This window comes from Ascaphus truei, unplaced genomic scaffold, assembly GCF_040206685.1.
Source record: "Ascaphus truei isolate aAscTru1 unplaced genomic scaffold, aAscTru1.hap1 HAP1_SCAFFOLD_3364, whole genome shotgun sequence".
Classification (NCBI taxonomy): Eukaryota; Metazoa; Chordata; class Amphibia; order Anura; family Ascaphidae; genus Ascaphus; species Ascaphus truei.
The window spans coordinates 1-20,905 of NW_027456360.1; the positions used below are offsets into that span (position 1 = coordinate 1).

At 45.6% G+C, this 20,905-nt stretch overlaps 1 protein-coding gene across 1 annotated transcript; it reads left to right on the forward strand.

The window, feature by feature from the left end:
• The first annotated feature begins 3,892 nt into the window (after positions 1–3,892).
• Positions 3,893–20,481, forward strand: LOC142483564 (solute carrier family 22 member 20-like). Its single transcript, XM_075583583.1, has 4 exons — positions 3,893–4,416; positions 6,223–6,326; positions 6,866–7,020; positions 19,520–20,481. Exons 1-4 carry the CDS (start codon positions 4,048–4,050, stop codon positions 19,690–19,692), a joined length of 801 nt encoding a protein of 266 aa, XP_075439698.1. The 5' UTR covers positions 3,893–4,047; the 3' UTR covers positions 19,693–20,481.
• Positions 20,482–20,905: the final 424 nt, after the last annotated feature.

Below are 20,905 nucleotides of genomic sequence, written 5' to 3' on the forward strand. Positions count from 1 at the left end.
AGTGTGACCCCTAGGCAGCGTGCTTGGGCTACTGGGTGAATGATCGTATTTCCAATAGCAATGTGGAAGGATGTAGTAGGGCCAGGTTTGGGAGGTAGTATAAGGAGCTCTGTTTTTGCCATGTTAAGTTTCAGTCGGCGGATGGCCATCCAGGATGATATTCCAGAGAGGCATTCAGAAACTTTGGTCTGTATAGCAGGTGTAAGGTCAGGGGTTGAAAGGTAAATTTGTGTGTCGTCAGCATAGAGGTGATATTTAAACCCAAAAGATGTGATTAGGTCACCTAGAGAGAGTGTGTAGAGAGAAAAGAGAAGGGGTCCCAGGACAGAGCCCTGGGGTACCCCCACAGAGAGATCAATAGAGGAGGAGGAGGTGTTAGCAAAAGAGACACTGAAGGTACGATGGGAGAGGTAAGAGGAGATCCAGGATAAAGCTTTGTTCCGAATACCAAGAGTATGGAGAATGTGAAGGAGAAGAGGGTGGTCCACGGTGTCGAATGCTGCAGAGAGGTCGAGTAATATGAGCAGAGTGTAATGACCTCTGTCTTTGGCAGCGTGGAGGTCGTCAGTTATTTTAGTGAGGGCTGTTTCAGTAGAGTGAGCAGTGCGGAAGCCAGATTGTAGAGGGTCTAGTACAGAATAGGTGTTGAGAAAGTGTAGCAATCGAGAGAATACAAGACGTTCAAGGAGTTTGGAGGCAAAAGGCAGGAGGGAGACAGGTCGATAGTTAGAAGGACAGGTAGGGTCAAGCTTGCTGTTTTTGAGTAATGGTATAACGGTTGCATGCTTGAAGGATGAAGGAAAGGTACCAGAGTAGAGGGAAGAGTTAAAGATCTGTGTGAGCATAGGGATTATAGAAGGAGCAAGAGGTTTTAGGAGATGGGAGGGAATGGGATCAAGAGGGCAAGTGGTAGAGGGAGAAGAGGAGATCAGCAGTGATACATCCTCCTCCGAGATAGCAGAAAAAGAGTCAAGAAAGACAGGAGGAGAGTTGGGAAGCATTGTGGGATGGGAGGAGGCAACAGATGGGATGTTCTGCCGTATGGACTCCACCTTTTTCTTAAAAAAGTCAGCAAAGTCCTGAGGTGAGATGGAGGAAGAAGAGGAGGCAGCTGAGGGTGGTCTGAGTAGAGAGTCAAAGACAGAAAAGAGACGGCGTGGGTTAGACTTGTGTGTGTTGATTAGTGATGAAAAGTAGGTTTGTTTAGCCTGAAAGAGGGCAGAGTTGAAACAGGATAGCATAAATTTGTAGTGAATGAAGTCTGCAAGCGTATGAGATTTCCTCCAGAGGCGTTCAGAGGAACGAGTGGAGGAACGCAGCATGCGTGTGTGGGAGTTTAGCCAGGGTCTGGGGTTAGGAGGGCGAGGACGGCAGAGAGAAAGTGGGGCATGAAGATCAAGAGAGGAAGATAAGGCAGAGTTGTAGTTCCTGACCAGGTTGTCAGGGTCTGAAGCAGAACTGAGAGAGGAGAGGGAGGAGCGTAAAGTGGAAACAAGAGCTGGTAGGTTAATAGAGCGCAGGTTTCTGCAAAAACGAGGGCGAGATGGAGATGGAGATGGAGAGAAGCGAGAGAGAGAAAATGAGATGAGGTGATGGTCGGAGAGAGGAAAAGGGGAAATGGAGAAGTCGGAGAGAGAGAAGTTTTTAGTGAAAACCAGGTCTAAGTAGTGGCCATCCTTGTGGGTGCTGGCTGCAGTCCACTGTTGAAGGCCAAAAGAAGAGGTTAGAGAAAGAAAGCGGGAAGCCCAAGGGAGAGAGGGGTCATCAATGTGGCAGTTGAAGTCCCCAAGGAGAAGAACAGGGGAGTCTGTGGAGAGAAAGAAAGAGAGCCAGGATTCAAAGTGAGAGAGAAAGGCAGAAGGGGGATGAGTAGAGGAAGGTGGGCGATAGATGACCGCCACATGGACCGGGAGAGGAGAGAAGATCTGGACTGTGTGAGCCTCGAAGGAGGGAAAAGCAAGAGAGGGGGGAATAGAAACTGTTCTGTAACGGCAGAGAGAGGAGAGCAGGAGCCCCACGCCTCCACCCCTGCCACCAGGGCGTGGAGTGTGGGAGAAGGAAAGGCCACCATAGGAGAGGGCAGCTTCCAGAGCAGAGTCAGACTGAGTGAGCCAGGTCTCAGTTATAGCAAAGAGAAGCAGGGAGTGAGAGAGAAAGAAGTCATGCACAGAGAGGAACTTGTTAGAGAGGGAGCGAGCATTCCAAAGGGCACAGGAGAAAGGGAGAGAGGAGGGAGGGTGGCAGGGGATGGGTATGAGGTTAGAGGGGTTGACACCAGAAGGAGTAGAAGTTGCATGTGGAAGGCGAGGACGAGAGCAAGTAGAAATAAGGCAGGGACCAGGATTGGGAGAGATATCCCCAGAAGCAAGGAGGAGAAGCATGGACAGAAAGAGAATGTGAGAGGATGATTTGTAGGGGTGTGTTTTAGTGCAGGCGGCATAACTGTGTGGTGTCAGAGGGCGCAGGTAAGAGAGGAGTTCATGTGAACTGAGAAGTGGTGAAGTAAGGAGAGATGGCGAAATATGACTAGAGTTAGAGACATGATGAGGCTGGTGGAAGGAAGTGCATAATTTGAGAATAAGTGAGGTTACAGTAAATATAAAAAGTAAAGGTGGCATCACAGCAATAGTAATGTATTGAGATGTGCAGTGTGGGATGATAACCTCCTTTCCAGCGTAGTTCAAATGCAGGAATCAGAAGCAGTAGATTGTGTCCTCTTTTTCCACTTCTTTTTTAAACTACCATACTACTTGAAAGATTTCTACTTAAAAGCATTTCTGCTTAAGAGCAAAGGCTGCAAGCAGCAATGGCTGTTGTAAGTTTACTTATATACATTTAGAAAGTCACCTGGTTGGTACAACAAACTTAATTAGCACATGTGAGGGTAGTTAAACCAAATTGTTTTTCAAAGGTGGGTGTTGTCTTGCACAAGTGTGAAAGATGAATTAAATTAAGGCAATAGGGGGATGATTTCCATACAGACAATTTGAGATGTTTTTACCTAAATTGAACTAAAATGAGCTAAATAGACAGCAGGGTATGAGGATTGCAGGACACACAGACAATTTGAGATGTTTTTACCTAAATTGAACTAAAATGAGCTAAATAGACAGCAGGGTATGAGGATTGCAGGACACACAGACAATTTGAGATGTTTTTACCTAAATTGAACTAAAATGAGCTAAATAGACAGATATGGGTCCCTGATGTCTGTGTATTAAGATGAGGTGAGAGATATGAGTGCTGAAGTCTGTTTATTAGGGTGGGAGAGAGTGAGAGGTATATGCCCCCGATGTTTGTATATTAAGAAGGTGAGAGGTATGTCCCTGATGTCTGTGTAACAGGAGGAGGTGAGAGGATGTGTATCTGATCTCTGTATATTAGGAGGGTGTAAGAAGTATGTCTTGATCTGAGTATTAGATGATGAGATGAATGTGCCCCTGATGTCTCTGTATTAGGAGGATGTGAAAGGTATGTGACTGATATCTGTGTATTAGGAGGGGATGAGATATGTGTCCCTGATATTTGTGTATTAGGCGGGGATGAGAGATACGTGTCCCTGATATTTGTGTATTAGGAGGGGATGAGAGATATGTCCCTGATATCTGTGTATTAGGAGGGGATGAGAGATACGTGTCCCTGATATCTGTGTATTAGGAGGGGATGAGAGATATATGTCCCTGATAGCTGTGTATTAGGAGGGGATGAGAGATACGTGTCCCTGATATTTGTGTATTAGGAGGGGATGAGAGATATATGTCCCTGATATCTGTGTATTAGGAGGGGATGAGAGATACGTGTCCCTGATATCTGCGTATTAGGAGGGGATGAGAGATATATGTCCCTGATAGCTGTGTATTAGGAGGGGATGAGAGATATGGGTTTAGAATATCTGTATTAGCAGAATTGGGAGACACCCAGTATTTAGTTTCTTTCTCTGTTCTCCCATCTCCTTCTCTCCAACTCCTGACACCTCCTGTTCGTGCCTACGTGACCTCTGACTCTCATATAAATAACAGAAGTCAAGATACCCACATAAACCCCACCATGGGGTTTGACGATCTCCTGCTAAAAATTGGGGGTCTGGGCCGTTTCCAGATATGTTTTGCCTCTTTGTTGCTGCTCCCCATGTGCTTCCTGGGCTGCCATAACTTGCTCCAAAACTTCACCGCCATCGTGCCCCTCCACCGCTGCCGGCTGCCCTGGTCAGACAACCAAACCATGACGTATGACCGAGGCCTTCTGCTGGCCTCTGTGCCTCTGGATGGGAATCAGAAGCCCGAGAGCTGCCAGCGTTATACAGAGGCTCAGTCTGGTGTCTGGTCTCTTAACAGCACATTATATAACAACACGGAGCCTTGTAAGGACGGCTGGGTCTATGATAAGAGCGTCTTCTCTTCCACCATTGTCACGGAGGTAAGGAGGAGCCTGCAGATACTCCCTGTGAATCAACACATCTAATATGTAGAGACTCAGTTAAGCCAGTTCACCATTTTCATCAAATGTTACAGACTTCTTTTAGCATGTTTAGTACAGTTAGTACAAGTTTTTTTTTTATCTCAATCTCTGAGGTGGCTGTTTATATTTTATTTAGTTATAAAATGTTTTAGTAGATTCACAGATTCCAGGGGGAGCATAGAGGGGAAAAAAACAAGAACACACAAAAGCTAAGTGCAGGAGTATTGCAGCGTGATCTAATGTCAGCTCCAATCTTGGCTCATATAGATGGCCTACTTACAGAATGTAAGCATTTCAACAGCAATGTATAGTAAAGGCTGTGGCAGTCTCTCCAGGGCAGATGTATATCAGCTCAGCGTCATCAGAGGAAAAACAGCCCCAGTACTCAGGGAGTACTTACATTGTAAGTGCAAATTTTAACATTTGTATAGATTAAACATTTAAACCTGGTTGATCTGTGCCATGTAGACTTTTCCTCTCTCTCTGCATTGGGGCCACAGCTCCCTGAGTACTGGGGCTGTTTTTCCTCTGATGACGCTGAACTGATATACATCTATCCTGGAGAGACTGCCCCAGCCTTTACTATACAGTACATTGCTGTTGAAATGCTTACATTCTGTAAGTAGGCCATCTATATGAGCCAAGATTGGAGCTGACTTAAGTTCACGCTGCAATACTCCTGCACTTAGATTTTCTGTGTTCTTGTTTTTTCCCCTCTATGCTCCCCCTGGAATCTGTGAATCTACTGTAACATTTTGGGACAAGTGAAGGCAAATCCTACCAGAGGGTCTGAGCAGGGGGTTAAAATGTAATTTATGCCTATTTTGGTTTTCACTTATTTTTCCACTTTATTTATGTGCAATATATTGTATGTGCACTTGATATCAACTCTATTAGAGTGTTATATTAACTTCACTGAATTAGTAGTGATCACCTGTTAAGTTGTTTTTGCGCCTATTATATCACTTTCTACCGGTTATAAAATGTTTTACCAGGAAGTAATACACTGAGAGTTACCTCTCGTTTTCAAATATGTCCTGGGAACCGAGTTATAACAATACATGGTTACATGAAAAGAATAGGGTCATACAGTCAATTCACAGACATTTCATGGACAGTTAGGGTTGGAAAAGTTGGGTGCAGGGGATAAAAAGTTTGGAGAGTTTCAGATTGAAATACAGCAATTTTAACACCCACAAACATCAGCGAACGGCAGCAAAAGGCAGCAAAAGGCTCGCACTCTTTGGCTGTCCTTCTGCTGTGCGCCTGTGGGGCGACGCAGATGTAGACTGAGGGGGTTCAGAATGAATGCAGCTGTGATTTCAGAGTCCTTTTGTCCTTCAGAGCATTAGCATTCCAGAGGGTGGGGCTGACGAAACACAGGAGTAAGCAAACGCAGAGATTCACCCTTAGCACACCGGTTATGTGCAGAGGGGAGCTGTTCTTGGGGAACCCCATCAGGTGTCGCCTTTGGGGCAATGCAAATGTAGACAGAAGGGGTTCAGAATGATACATAATATGAAAAAATGAGAATAGATACCCTTTAGACATACAGGTAAAAAAAAAGCTCATTATGAAGAAACCTCTCCTAACCCTTCTATTTCTCTGTATCACCTCTCCATATAACCCCTCCTCCTGCCCAAAAAAACCATAGGACTACCATCTTACAGTATGGCCATTCTGCCTACTTACATTTTAGAGATGCTTTTTCTTGCCTTTCCCATAACTCCTTTCTTCTCCCAACGCTCCCCTATTTTCTTGCAGTGGGACCTGGTCTGTGACATGCGGGCAATGAGGCAGCTGGCTCAGTCCATTTACATGGTGGGGGTTCTGGCAGGGTCCTTGGCCATTGGACCTCTGTCTGACAAGTGAGTGCACTCAGAGAGAAAGATACCTTCAGTAAAGAAGACTCAGAGAAACATCGCATAGAAGAAAAATAGAGAGTACATTAGAGAGGTATAGAGAGTACGTGAGGGGGGAGAGTGTAGGGGGAGAGAGGGAAAGAGAGAAAGAAGAGAGCGATAAATGAGAGGGAGAGAGACGAAATGAGGGGAGAGAGTAGAGGGCTGAGAGAGAGGGAAAAGAAAGAATAGAGCGATAACTAAGGGGGAGAGAAGAAATGAGGGGAGCGAGTTTAGAGAGGGGGAGAGAGGGAGGAGAAAGATTAGAGCGATAAATGAAAGGGGGAGAGAGACGAAATGAGGGGAGAGAGTAGAGAGGGGGAGAGAGGGAGGACAAAGAGGGAGATATTAAGGAGGGGACACTCCCCAAACATTCCCCATGGAGAACAGGAGACCTAGAGAGGGAGACGCTGATGACAGGAGACTTAGTTTAAAGAGAGTGCCCGAGCCAGGATGTGTCGCTTTGGATGAAGATCCTGTCACCTAACGCCATTTTGTCTGCACAGGTTCGGTCGACGGGCTGTGATGATTAGCAGCAATGTGTTGATGGCTGTGTCTGGCACTTGTGCGGCCTTCCTCCCGGGCTTTGCTAGTTACTGCTTCTTCCGAAGTCTGTGTGGGATGTGCTTGTCTGGCATTGCTTTGAACATCGCATCTCTGAGTACGTACTGCATCTTACACTAGAGGTGTCACTCTCTGTATCCCGGGGTCCGATCTCAGCTCCTAGGGGTTTTATAGCAGGTTTGCTCCGAGTTCACTTGGCAAATAAGGAAGTTATAACGGTGCATGCTGGGTGGCAACTCACTGGGCCTATGTCATAAGTATCACAAATGGCATTTTTGGCGTAAAACTGATGCAGTAAAATCATAACTTATATTGTGCTTGGGAATGTCTATTTACTAATCCCCCCCCCCACCAGTTATGCATGTGTACATCTCCCAGGCTCTGTATCCTTCCCCAGTCCTGGAGGTGCCAGATTCTGCATGTTTGCGCTGGATCCTCGCAGCATCCATGCCAGCCTCTGTATGTGTGCATGCAGCAAGCCATTTATGGGTTCAGGCAGGGTACCAGGGGAAATCCCCCCGGTGGGTCACAGACTCAAGTTGGGCTTTTAAGGTCCAGACTGGCCAAGTATCGGAGAATACGGCAACTCCCAAAATGTTGGGTACACTATCCAAACCTATGATGGCCGTCTATAAGTGCGAAATCAGGAGGTTATGTGCCGATCAGGACATGCATGTGTATGTAATATGAACATGTGAATATACGTGTGAGCATACGTACATATATTAAAGCCCTATGATAACTTTTGTAACCCCTCTATATTTTACCTCAGATTATATGACCTATCACTGAGGTGGGAGCCTGAGTCCTATGTGCCATGTTTAATTCTTATAGTGTGTGTTACATGTTGTGTGAGACTGTAGTGACTAGACACAACACAGTGTAATGAATTATAACAAGCTTTATATACTCATATAGCTATAATTTGTGGTGTTACATATCTCATATGAATCAGTACAGTGACTCAATCTCAGAATCACTTCATACACATATATACTTAAACAAACTATAACAGTGCGAACGCTGCGCAAACAAATAACTTTTATCTCTTTTTATCTGTCCGGCCTCCTAATCATGGGGTACTGGCCTGTAGATCCTGGTGTGCTAGCAAAATCGTTGGAGCTCATAAACTGTGTGTGTGTTGCAGGCCTAGTGCTTCACAAAGATCAAACTGTGATGGCAATATATAATAAACAAAATAGTTCCCAGCCCACAAAAAACAGATAATCTGTAAAGAATATTTAATGTGAACGCATATATAAGGTGTACAAAATGAAAGATGCGGGAGTAGACCGTATTCAAAATGCTATATAGCACCAAAGGGAAAGGGGTAAAAAGAATGGAGGATTTGGATAGGGGTAGGCAGGGGGAGGGGGAACAATGGTAGGGAAGAAAGTGAGGAGGGGGAGGGAGAAGGGGGGGAGGAGGGGAGGCAGAAAAACGGAAGAGAATAAAACAATAGGTAAGTAAAAGGGGGCAACGTTTCGGGATGAACCTCTTCTTCTGGCCCGTTCCCCACAGTCTATTAGACCACAGGTACTTCCCTCTCCCTTATTCCTAACTTCCAAACAACTACACACCACAGAGACTAAAAGACTCAAGCAGCAAATAAGGGGTTAAGCCCAGGTCAATGGTATCGAGCCCCAAAGTGATTGATCAACATTGGGAGACAGAAAACAGCCTAAGGATCAATATGATATAAAGCAGGACTCAGGTATAGCAAGCTCATGAATTGTCAGGAACACCGATTGTCAGAAACTCTGGAGAACTGCTGCTTTATATCATATTGATCCTTAGGCTGTTTTCTGTCTCCCAATGGTGATCAATCACTTTGGGGCTCGATGTGGTAGCCTTATTTGCTTGATCTGGACTGTTTGACAAATACCACTGTGTTTTGTTTTCATCTCAGTGGAGAGATTTGGGCTTAACCCCTCATTTGCTGCTCTAGTCCTATATTCCCCGTACCATTGACCTGGGCTTAACCCCTTATTTGCTGCTTGAGTCTTTTAGTCTCTGGAGGCGTGGGTTCGAATCCCACTTCTGACACCAAAACTGAAGGAAAATCCGTTATTTCCTCCCCGGGCTTCAGAACCGAGAGGAACTTTTCCTCTGCCAGGTACACTGAAGCCTTGTGACTGGATACACTATCTGCACCTGTTTGCAGCAGACTTCCCCGGGAAGCTTTCACGCCCTGCAACTGTTATCTTCGGTCTTTGGTGAACTTCAGGCCTGGAAGACGAACGAAATGAAACGTAACGCACGCCAGGTTTCAAATCCTTTGTCTCAATTTATTACTCATAGGGTAATGATTTTTATACAGAAAAAAAAAAGATATTGGTTAGAGGCGTAACATAGGCGTATCATAGGCGTGACATAGGCGTATACTAGGTGTGTCTTGGGCATAGCTTTGATTAGAGGCGTGAATAAGCTATGTATTTAGACAATTGCTTGTATTGAAAAAGACACGTCTCTAAAGTCACGCCACTAATATGGCGTGACTTTTGAGACGTGTCTTTTTCAATACAAGCAATTGTCTAAATACATAGCTTATTCATTGTCTGTTATCAAAAGAGACCTTGAGTCTTGCAACTATATTACACTATTTTGGTTCTTGCAGAGAACCATTCTATTATATTCTACTAAAACACCAGGAAATTGACATCACAAAAGTATCTAGTAATATCCTGACCAGAAAGAAAGGACATGCAATTTTGGCAGAAACTGAGTGCATTTAGGAATTATATTTCAGCAAAAGGCTGACTACAGAATCTTAACTAGTTATGACCATACAAAATGGAAGCTTAACATGAGTGAAGATTCTGGCCTGACATACTGGTCCTAACAGTCTCCGTGGTGTGTATTTGTTTGGAGGTTAGGAATAAGGGAGAGGGAAGTACCTGTGGTCTAATAGACAGTGGGGAAAGGGCCAGAAGAAGAGGTTCATCCCGAAACGTTGCCCCCCTCTACTTATCTATTGTTTTATTCTCCCCAGTTTTTCTGCTTACCCTCCTCCCCCCTCCTCACTTTCTTCCCTACCATTATTCTCCCTCCCCCTGCCTTCCCCTATCCACATCCTCCATTTTTTTACCCCTTTCCCTTTGGTGCTATTTAGCATTTTGAATACGGTCTACTCCCGCATCTTTCATTTTGTACACCTTATATATGCGTTCACATTAAATATTCTTAGCAGATTATCTGTTTTTTCTGTTTTTGTGTGCTGGGAACTATTTTGTTTAATATTAGTGTTTGGAAGGATGAGGGCCCTCCCTTGTTCCTGTTGCACCACATGTATAGCTACGTTCTTTCTTGTTTATTTCATTGAGTGCTGTCTACTCCCAATATTGTTTTGTGATGGGAATATAACTGCAGTTTATATCCTTTGTGGGTTAGCTCACCCACTCCAACCTGGTATAATTCCTGCACAGCTGGGCTCCCTAATCTCTCTCTGTAGCAGCCTCTGTCTGCCTGCTTCTCTCTGCACTGTCAGGTAGGTCCTGGTCTCTGCTGGGCCCTGCTGCATGCACTGGTCCAGTAGGGCAACTCGCTATTTCTCTCTCTCTGCAGTTCCCTCTCTCTTTAGGGTCCTGCATGGACTCTCTGTGTAAGATGGGCCTGCACACCCTCACTCCCTCAGCTCCCTTTCCAACTGTCACCAACTGTCATGCCACTGGCTAAGCACAGTCACATGGTCCAGTGGAAGGTAATTCTTAAAGGGGCCATGTCCTGTGCTGATAGACACAGGGGGTTACATCCTCCCCCTGCTGAAATGTTTATGTACCCATCAACCAGAATAAACCAACAATACATTTATCTAATCTAACAATTAACTCCTATCTAGGTACATAACACTCATAGGTACAGTAGATCCGACACTCAAACAGTTTTGCCAGATAGCATTCTTGTTACCCCAGAATGTTCTACATTCCTCAACATCTCCTATTTCCAGAGTAATGGGTACTACCCATCGAACAGTATTAACCATAGGGACCCCAGTCGAAACTCCCGGTAAGTCATAGGTCAGTCACATGGAGGGTCTAGTCTCCCTCTTAGGACGTGAGGCTAATGCCGGAGGTATGACGTCTACTTCCCTTACCACCTTAGAGGACTCTTATTGTACCGGTGACTCAGATATTGTGGGCCCTGCACTAGGGGAAGACTCAGTCATCTATCACGGATTCATCAGGACCTATGGGGGTAAACTCCTCTGCTCTGAGATCCAGTTCAAGAATAACAGTTTTTTTTTCTAAATCCTGAGACCCTTCTGATTGTATTTGGGGACCCGGTTGAGGGGCAGGCAGTTCTTCCCTGTTCAAAATATTTGCCAAGTGCCCCAACATTCGTTCCCCGGGGTACCCCTCCTGTTGTTCGGACTCCTCATCACTGCCTTGCCTACACTGGCTAACTGGATTTGTACCAGAACCCTGTCCTCTATTCAATCGATCACTTCTCCTGGGCCTATAGGGTTCTCTTGGAATGTTTTCTCTCTCAGGGCAGCGCGCTAACTGACCTATTGGCAGGAGGTGGTTTCTATGTAGATTCTTCGTGGGCCCATTTCCCTTTTTAGACCTCACTCGATAGACGGGGAGACTCAGTTTTCCAGTGATTTGCTATTTTGTGTTTTCCTGGTATCCCCAGATTCCGGATAAGGACTCTGTCCTGCAGTTGCAGCTCTTGTCCTTGTACTCTTTTATCGTAACGGCTTTTGTTTCCATGATTATTTGTGTCAGCTGCAGAAGTGGCCAGTTTGTACGCTTCTTGTAACTGGTCTCTGAGTTTCTTTACATATTGCATGTACGTGGTTGGGGATGTGCCCAGGGCCGCCAACAGAAATCATGGGGCCTGGGACAAATGAAAGGAGCAGCCCCCCCCCCCATACCTAACATGAAAAACAAATTTGGGGACGCATCATTAAATTAAATGTTTTCTCGTTAATATAATACTGAAAAAAACATTACAATGCAGTTTGTTTATTTTAATAAAGTATAGGCCTGGGGGGAAGGGGTTAAGTATAGGCCTGGGGGGAAGGAGTTAAGTATAGGCCTGGAGTGGGGATTAAATATGGACCTGGGGGGGTTAAGTATGGACCTGGGAGGTTAAGTATGGGCCTGGGGGGGGGGGGGGCTAAGTATAGGTCTGGGGGGGGGGGTTAAATATGGGTGTAAGGGGTACAGAAAGTATTGGTGTTGAGTATTAATTACAATACCTCTTCAACCGGTCAAGGGGGGCTCTTCAACCAGTCCGCAAGGGGGGCCTTCGATCGGCCTGCAGGGGGAGGCTACAACCGGAAAACCCTGCCCTCAGGAAATTGTACGGGGGCAAGGTATTCTATAATTACAGTGGAACCTTATACTTGGAGGGTTACCTTCCCTTCAATTCGACATACATGGTGTGAATCTACTTTTTTTGACCGAAGATCTGCCCAACAGACTTCTCCTATGGGGCCATAAGACTTGTTAGTGGCTTCATTCTCGACTCGTTGGTAGGCCTTCAACCACATAGGGTGAATGGTCAATGTCCAATCGTAATCATCCCCTACAACAGTCTGGCACCACTTCGCTAGTCTGCTGAAGATGTTCGCATTTGTTCCTACTATGGCTCGGCTTCTCCTCCTTCACGGGCTTCAGGACATATTAGTGCCACTACTTCAAGGGGTCCAGCTACCCCAGCAATTTCTTTGGTAAATTCCAATTCACGACCACTTAGCCCAAGTACGGATTGCTAGCTTCACTGAGGCTCCACACAACAAGTCCATTCAGTGGCTGCAGTGGCAGGTGTCGCAGATATCGGTTGTACCATGATTGGAAGATTATAGACACTTGCGATCCACTATCCAGAAGAACCTTGCACGGTTTTCCTTCAATAGACGCCATCACTCGGGCAGAAGGGCCAAGAATCCCAATTGGCAGATTGAGGTACCCGCAGATGCTCCTGAGTGTGTTAGTCATGGAGCTTCTCTTCCCGCGGTGTCATGATCGGGGTATGAGGGGTTAATGGGATCTGTGTATATGTTGATCTGCATCCCCCTGCTTCCGCAGAATTGTCCCAGGTCTTAGATTTATTTCCCCAGCAGTCTGTGTTATATTCCTGTATGTGTATAAATCATGTCGGGAGGGAAAGGGTTAACCATATTGTGTATATGTGGCTCTGCAGTTCCCCGCTTCAGCAGAATTAATTGCTCTGTTATGTATTAACATGGAGGGAGGGGGAGAATTGTATTGTATCCCTGAAAATGGAGAAAGTGTAAAAAATTATAATTTTTGCTATATACATGCTATGAAGGGGAAATTTGGATATGCTTTCTTATGCCAAGAAACTGTGTCGCCTACCTATTGTTAATCTGATTTATAACATGTGAAATATAGTTATGAGTTATCGCTGTTTTTACTATAACTTTGGATAAGTTTGGAAGCTTGCCAGATGACAGCTTTGATGTGTAATTGTACAATCAAAGGAAGATACAGTTAGCGGTGAGAAAAGATCTGGACATTAATGGAGGTGACTCGCCTCATTGCATATGCAGCCAGCTCTCACAGATGGACACTAACCATTGTGACCTGTTTAAAGTAACACCCTACATGAAAGTCCCCTGCCCAATAAGCATTTTTGCCAGCCAGGATGGCACCCGGTCCTCCTGTCATATTTTTTTTATAAATGGGCTGGCCAAGTAAGAACAGGGGAGGGGTGTATTAATGAGGGGCTGGGTAAACCCTGCTTCTCGCGTTACCTGTCAACCTGTGATTGGGACAAGGTAATTGTTCACCAATAACTGAACTGCCATGTTAGAAATGGGGGCCTGCGTCTATATAGTTGCTTGCACCCCTTATTTCTGTGCTTGTTGTGATTGTAACAACTTAATGAGCTGCTATTGGACTGAATACCTCATTATCCAACCCCAGTAAGTGTAAATATTTCTGTAATGTTATTTGCTTGGTGTATTGTCTGTTCTGCTCATAGGAAATAAACTCATTCAGTTTACTATATCCTAATCTTGTTCAATCTGGCCCGGTTACTCTATATATTGTCTGTTCTCTCGTGACACGCGGGGCCTGGCATGCTCCCTAACCAGGTCCCTCTGTCGTTTCCCTGCTTCATGAAGGCTTCTCTTGGCATTGGTGCCTTGCAGTACGCAACCCGATGTCCATGTTCCCCACACTGGAAACAACCCATACCTCGATTTCTAGGGAACCGGTCCCGGTCATAGGTCCAGGGCGTATCTGGAAGAGTACCTGCTGAGGCCTTCTTTTTGGGTGCCGCAGCCATCATCAATGTGTTCATCTGCGCCGTTAGCTCTTGAATTTGTTTTCTAAGCTCTGCGTTGCTGGCACCGTTCTCCTCACAGCCTCCTGCATTGGCGACAGCTACCCTGGCTTGGGTACTGTAGTTGTAGTTCTAGGTGCCGCTCGGGTCTCTTTCTTGCCCTCTTCCGCACACACTTCCTGGATAAGCTGTTCAAACGTGGAAGAATCCACTTTCCTGTCTCTAATCCATAGTCGTATCACGGTTAAATTGTCCAATAATGCGCACTGATCAACTTGTTATAGTCTCTCGTTGTCGGCCTGACCAGCTTATATTCTTCCACTTAAATAACACGCGGTATAGTAGCTTCTCTATTCTATGTAAGTACTCAGAGAACTTTTCCCCATCCTGTTGTAGAGAATTCCTAAACTTATAGTACAGATCATCAGCACTCTCTGTGGGCCCATAAGCACTTTCCAGTATATCCAGATAATTGGTTACTGTCGCCTCTAGGATCGCACGCGTAAACGCCTTTACGGCATCTAATGCTGGGCCTCTCAGACTCTCTGTAATCCTTTTTCGCTTCTCCCCATCAGAACACAGCCAGTCACGCGCCATTTGGGTAGCAGTGTCCATTCAATTTTCAAAATCATACTCCCCTACAGGTATAGGCTTCACCCCGGAGAATGTCCTTAGTCGTTCGTAGGAGCTATTCTTACTGATGGGTTTCATGACTCTGTTGGGTGGAAAATAATATTATCAATTCTGAAATCCCCATGGATCAATACCTCTTAATTATCATTGCTTGGCAAGTTGTTAATCAACCAGTCAGAGAGCTGGTTCATTGCTGGAATATCAGTATGTGCAGCTCTTTCATACTGCTTTTCCCAAGTGGTCACCTGTCTCTGGCAGTATCCCTTCCCTTTGCCGTATCCAGCAAGATTTAATGTGTGTATATTAAATTAATGCAGCTGAGACAGGGTTTCAGTCAGAGCAACATACAAGGCAGATCTCTCTGCCGGGCTGACTTCTGGAAGAGTGACGTCTCTGAAGATACAACCCTGGACATGTTCCATGACATGGAATTCAGTTCCAATCACTGACACATCTTTACAGTACAATAAGGGTCTGGGCACAGGAAAGCCTGCTCCAAACAAGGACATCTGTACCTGGTATTCCCGTTCAACCCGGTGGGCTCCTTGCAGCAGTGGGCCATGTGGTTTCTTCCTGAGAACATATTTCTTGTGGCCTTTATGAGGGAAAAATGTAGGGTTGGATTGGCCTGATCTGGGCACGTTCTAGTGGTGTTTTCTGTGCATTGCTCTTGTTTGGTGCTTTAGGATTCTGCCTGGGTGTTACAGACGGTTCATGAACAACTTCTCAGCTGTAGTCCAACCCTTGACACAGCTGACAAAGCGTTACCCGCCAACCAAAAGGGCGTAGCATGGCCGCGGGGATCACCAGTCAAGATTATTTCAAAATGAATGAATCATTTGGGAATAGATGAACTCCTATGTGTGAGGAGGCTTTCCAAGCCATAAAAGCCAGCCTGATGAAGACGCCAGTACTAGCGTTTGCATATTCACAAAAGTCCTATGTGCTGCATGTAGACGCCAGTTTGGATGGACTGGGGGCAGTGCTGTACCAAGAGCACCGAGAGGGACTGAGACCAGTAGCGTTTGTGAGCTTGGTATTGATGCCTTCTGAGAAAAACTACCCAGTACACAAACTGGAGTTTTAGGCTTTGAAATGGGCGGTAGTGGAAAAACTACATGACTATCTATATGGAGCAGGGTTTGTAGTGCACACAGACAACAATACCCTTACATGTATATTCTAACATCTGCGAAACTGGATGCCACTGGACACAGGTGGTTGGCAGCATTGGCCACTTACAATTTCAGTCTAAAGTACAGACCTGGGAAACAAAATATTGATGCGGACGCATTATCACGAATTCACTGGGACGCTCAAGCCCAGGATGGACTATGGAAAAACATTACCGCCGCAGGAGTGCCCGCAATGTGCAAGCAAGTAGAATGCTGAGACAAATTACCACAGAGAATACAAATGGAGTGGCTGATAGCCTGGGGATCTCTCCCACTGGAATTCCTTTAGTGTACTCTCACCCCGCAGAGTTGACCGTGGAGGGATTACCCTAACTAAACCGACAAGATCTATCCAGATCACAGAAGACAGACCCAGGACTGAGAGAAGAGTGGTACCACCTGTGGACCCACACACGGGGGACACCTGCGGGGAAGAACTGGGGGCCCCACAGCTGTGAGTGCTCCGCGGACCCGCAGGGACCACCCGAGGGCCTCAGACACCTGTAGGGCTGACCCAGGGACCCCCAGACACCCGCGGGCCCACCCGTGGACCCCATTTGGGACCCACGGGGACCACCTGGAGGCCTCCAGACCCTGGGGTACTGGTGCATTGTGGGGCCTGCGGACACCCGTCGGGACCACCAGGGACTCCCGTCAGCCTGGGGTATTAAGCCTGTATGTCAAATAATAAATTATGTTTATGGGGGGGCACAGGGGGTGGGTGGGTTATGTATTGTTTATTAAATATAGTAATGTTTATCGTGGGGATGTTCTGTGCATTGTTTTTCTTGTGGGTGGTGGGGGTGGGGGAAGGGGGTATTGTCCCCAAGGGTGTTTAGGCCTCCCGGTGAGTGGTGTGGGAGGGTGGGTTAACCCCTTAATTACTATAGCGGTTAATAACCGTTAAGGTGATTAAGGGGTTAGGGGACATTACAATGGCTCTTTTTATTCTTGTGTATTGTTTGCAGCACCGGAGGATGAGGATGGCCTTCATCGTGGCAGCCGGGCAAGGGTGAGTGCAATATGTATTTATTTTATTTATTCTGCTTTATGTATTTTAAATGTGCAAATGCACTATTATCCATTTGTGGATAATAGTAATTTTGTCCGTTACTATACTGTATGTATTAGGGGGCAGGGGGGTGTATTTATTTATTTATATTTATTTATGTTTTTTAAAATTATTTTTGAGGGCACAGAATTGGTACTGCAGGCAAGCGGGAACCCCAGGACACCTGCGGGACCACTCGCGGGCCACCGCCGGCCTATAGTATCTTTGCTGTGCATCCCAAAAATTACATATATGCACTGTATGTTAGGGGGGTATAGGGGTTGTTGGGGGCACAGGGGGTTGGTGGTGTATTATATATATATGTATATATATATATATATACAGTGTTCGACAAACCTATACATTTGCACGCCCCGGGCGAGTGGATTTAACATCGTGGCGAGCTCCTATTGGCCCAGGCATCACACGTTTGGTACTAGGTGGCGAGTAGATTTTTTGGTGATTTGTCGACCACTATAATATATATATATATATATATATATATATATATATATATATATATATATATATATATATATATATATATATATATATGTATATATATATATATATATATATCTCAAAACACATAAAATCACAGCACATATTGATAGCTGTTGGAAATGGGTGAATAATAGGATGAGGGAGAAGTATAGTAACTGATAATGGTAATATTACTCAACCTAAAAAAACAAACAACATATATAACAACAAGGAAAGAGGAAGTGGATAAGGAATGGGAACCCCTGGGAAAAAACACAAGGAAAACAAGCCAAAAAGTGCAAACACTGGAACAATATAAAATAAAACCTTTAAAAGATAATAAAAAACACTGGAACACACGAGCAGCTATCCACAGGAAACAACCACCTTCCACGATTCTTCTATAAAACAAAAGGGGACAGTGCAGGCTCCATAGTGTAAAATAATACAGGTTTATTAATCACGAGCTAAAATCAAAAAACTCACATCAATGAGATAGGACATGCGCTTCGAACAAGAACACCAATGGTCATGCTGTTAGTCAGGAACAGTAGACTCGTGGCTGCAGCGTGTATCTCTCTCTGTGCCGCCGGGTGTCTCCGTCATGATGTGCGTCCACTTCAGCGCCCCCCCGGCTAAAACAGCGTGAGGCTCCTTTCGTTCTGCAGCACCACAGTTCCCTTCCAGTCCAGCAATTGCTCAATGAGCTAAATACCTGGTGCTTGTAGATAGCGCCCTTACGCGTTTCGCCACGAGTGTACCGACGACTCCATCAGAGGATGAAAAATGCTGATTTTTTGTGTTTTCGGCAGCTTATCGGCGCTTATTGAATCGCTGAGGCATTTTTGGCGTAAAAATGGCGAAAAACAGCTTTTCGGCGCTTACTGCATGAGGCACTTAGGCAGAGAGTATATAGAAACAGGATCCTTTTATTGCATCCACTGCAGGTGTTATTACAGTGAATACATTTCTCAGCATAGGATCCCAGGCTCCTGGATGGTACTTGGGCCCTCTATTAGAAGTCAGGCCTCTCAGTAGTCTGGTGGTAATATCAGCCCCTTTAAGGGGCTCAAGGGCACGTCTCTATCCCTTGAAGAAGAAACTAGAACTGCCTGTAATTTAGAATGCATCCTCTCCAGTACAGAGGGGGGGGCACAAGGTCTGCACCCTGATTGGCTGCACGCAAACCCAGTTCACCTCCACCCCAGTCACTCAGAGAGGCTGCCTGAGGGAGGGGAAACCCAAGATGACAACCTGCCACAGCCTGCAAATATCAGGACTTACATAACAGGGAGGGTCAGAAGGATAGCCTGTACCAGCCAAAGCTACATCTACTTAACCAAACTATGCCAAAAGTGCGAATGCTGCACAAACAAATAATAACTTTTATCTCTGTCCGGCCTCCCAATCATGGGGTACTGGCCTGTAGATCCTGGTGTGCTACCACAATCGTTGGAGCTCATAAATTGTGTGTGTGTTGCAAGCCTAGTGCTTCACAAAGATCAAAATCTGATGGCAATATAACTGCAGTTTATATCCTTTGTGGGTTAGCTCACCCACTCCAACCTGGTGTAATTCCTGCGCAGCTGGGCTCCCTAATCTCTCTCTGTAGTAGCCTGTGTGCTTGCTTCTCTCTGCACTATTAGGTCCTGGTCTCTGCTAGGCCCTGCTGCATGCACTGGTCCAGTAGGGCAACTCTATTTCTCTGCTGTTCCCTCTCTCTTAGGGGTCCTGCATGGACTCTCTGTGCAGGATAGGCCTGCACACCCTAACTCCCTCAGCTCCCTTTCCAACTGTCACCAACTGTCACCCCACTGGCTAAGCACAGTCACATGGTCCAGTGGAATGTAAATCTTAAAGGGGCCATGTCCTGTGCTGATAGACACAGGGGGTTATACTTTTTTTGTGTGTTATGGCCTAATAGTGATCCCTACAATCTGTTTCCCCCCTGCGCGCTCCTGATACCCCCATCTCACATTTATATTCTTCACATGCAGACCTGGAGTGGACCCCTCCCAATGGACGGACTCTATTTGCCGTACTGTTTTCTTACAGTTATACCTGCGGGCAGATGCTGTTAGCAGGGCTGGCATACATCATCCGGGACTGGCGCTGGCTGCAGTTCGCAGTCACTGTCCCCTTCTTCCTCTTCCTACTCTACTTATGGTAAGGAGGAGGGAACGAGAAATATGGGGGGACATATCGAGGTTTTTCCAGTTTATACTACGCATGTCCCTGATGTCTGTGTAATAAGAAGAGGTGAGAGGTATGTGTCCTTAATGTCTGTGTAATAGGAGGAGGTGAGAAATATGTGTCCCTGATGTCTGTGTAATAGGAGGTGAGAGGTATGTGTCCTTAATGTCCATATTATAGAAGGAGGTGAGAGGTATGTGTCCTTAATGTCTATGTATTAGGAGGTGAGGTACAGTATGTGCCCTTAATGTCTGTGTAATAGGAGGTGAGAGGTATGTGTCCGTAATGTCTGTGTAATAGGAGGAGGTGAGAGGTATGTATCCTTGTAACAGGGACTTATCCCTGTTTAAATAAAGCTGCATCAGAGCTCTGAATCCAGCAGGGAGCTGGTTAATTGAAGCCACTCAATTGACCAGGCTCCACCTGGCTAATCAGAGCTCTAGAATAGCCTTCTATGAGAAACTTCTAGAGAGATTTCCTTAGCACACAACTGTGCTGACTGAGGAGAGGAAAGACCAGACTGATATTCCTGGGAGCGGAGAACTGGAAACGCCGGACAAGCACGGTCAGATAAGACATTTGTATATATTATTCCCTGATAAACTGTTCTATGTTTTTGGACTGGGAACTGGCCTAACCAGCCAGTCAGAGATAGTTAGGGCATATAGTGTTTAGTTATTCTTGAAAGTGGAGTAGGTGTTTGTTTATTTTGTTTTTGTATGCTGTACAGAGTTTAAAGGAACAGGCTCAATAAAGCCAGGTTTAATTTCACCCAAATTGGTCTTCATTATCAAACCTCTGCACACAACTCTTACAGTCCTTAAGAGTGTTGAATGTTAAAGTGGGCAGTTTTAACTGAATAATGTAGTTAGACTATAGTTGGACTAGAGGTGGACTGGAAGCTGGAACTTTCTGCAAACACACCTACACAATGCAACAAACAGTGAGCTAATCTTAACACACTTATCCCATGCTTGTTAGAATTTACCCCCCCCTGTACACTTTATTTACTGCAGACTCTCCCGACACTTGACTGCACACAACTGCCTCTCCCTCTCACCCCCCAAACCCCAAATCCCTCTGCAAACCTTGAACAGCCCCTAGCATTGCAAATGCAGCAAAACATTTTTGCAAGGAAAAGGCACACCTCTGCTGTTTACTCTGCACACACTCACTTGGCTCACAACAGC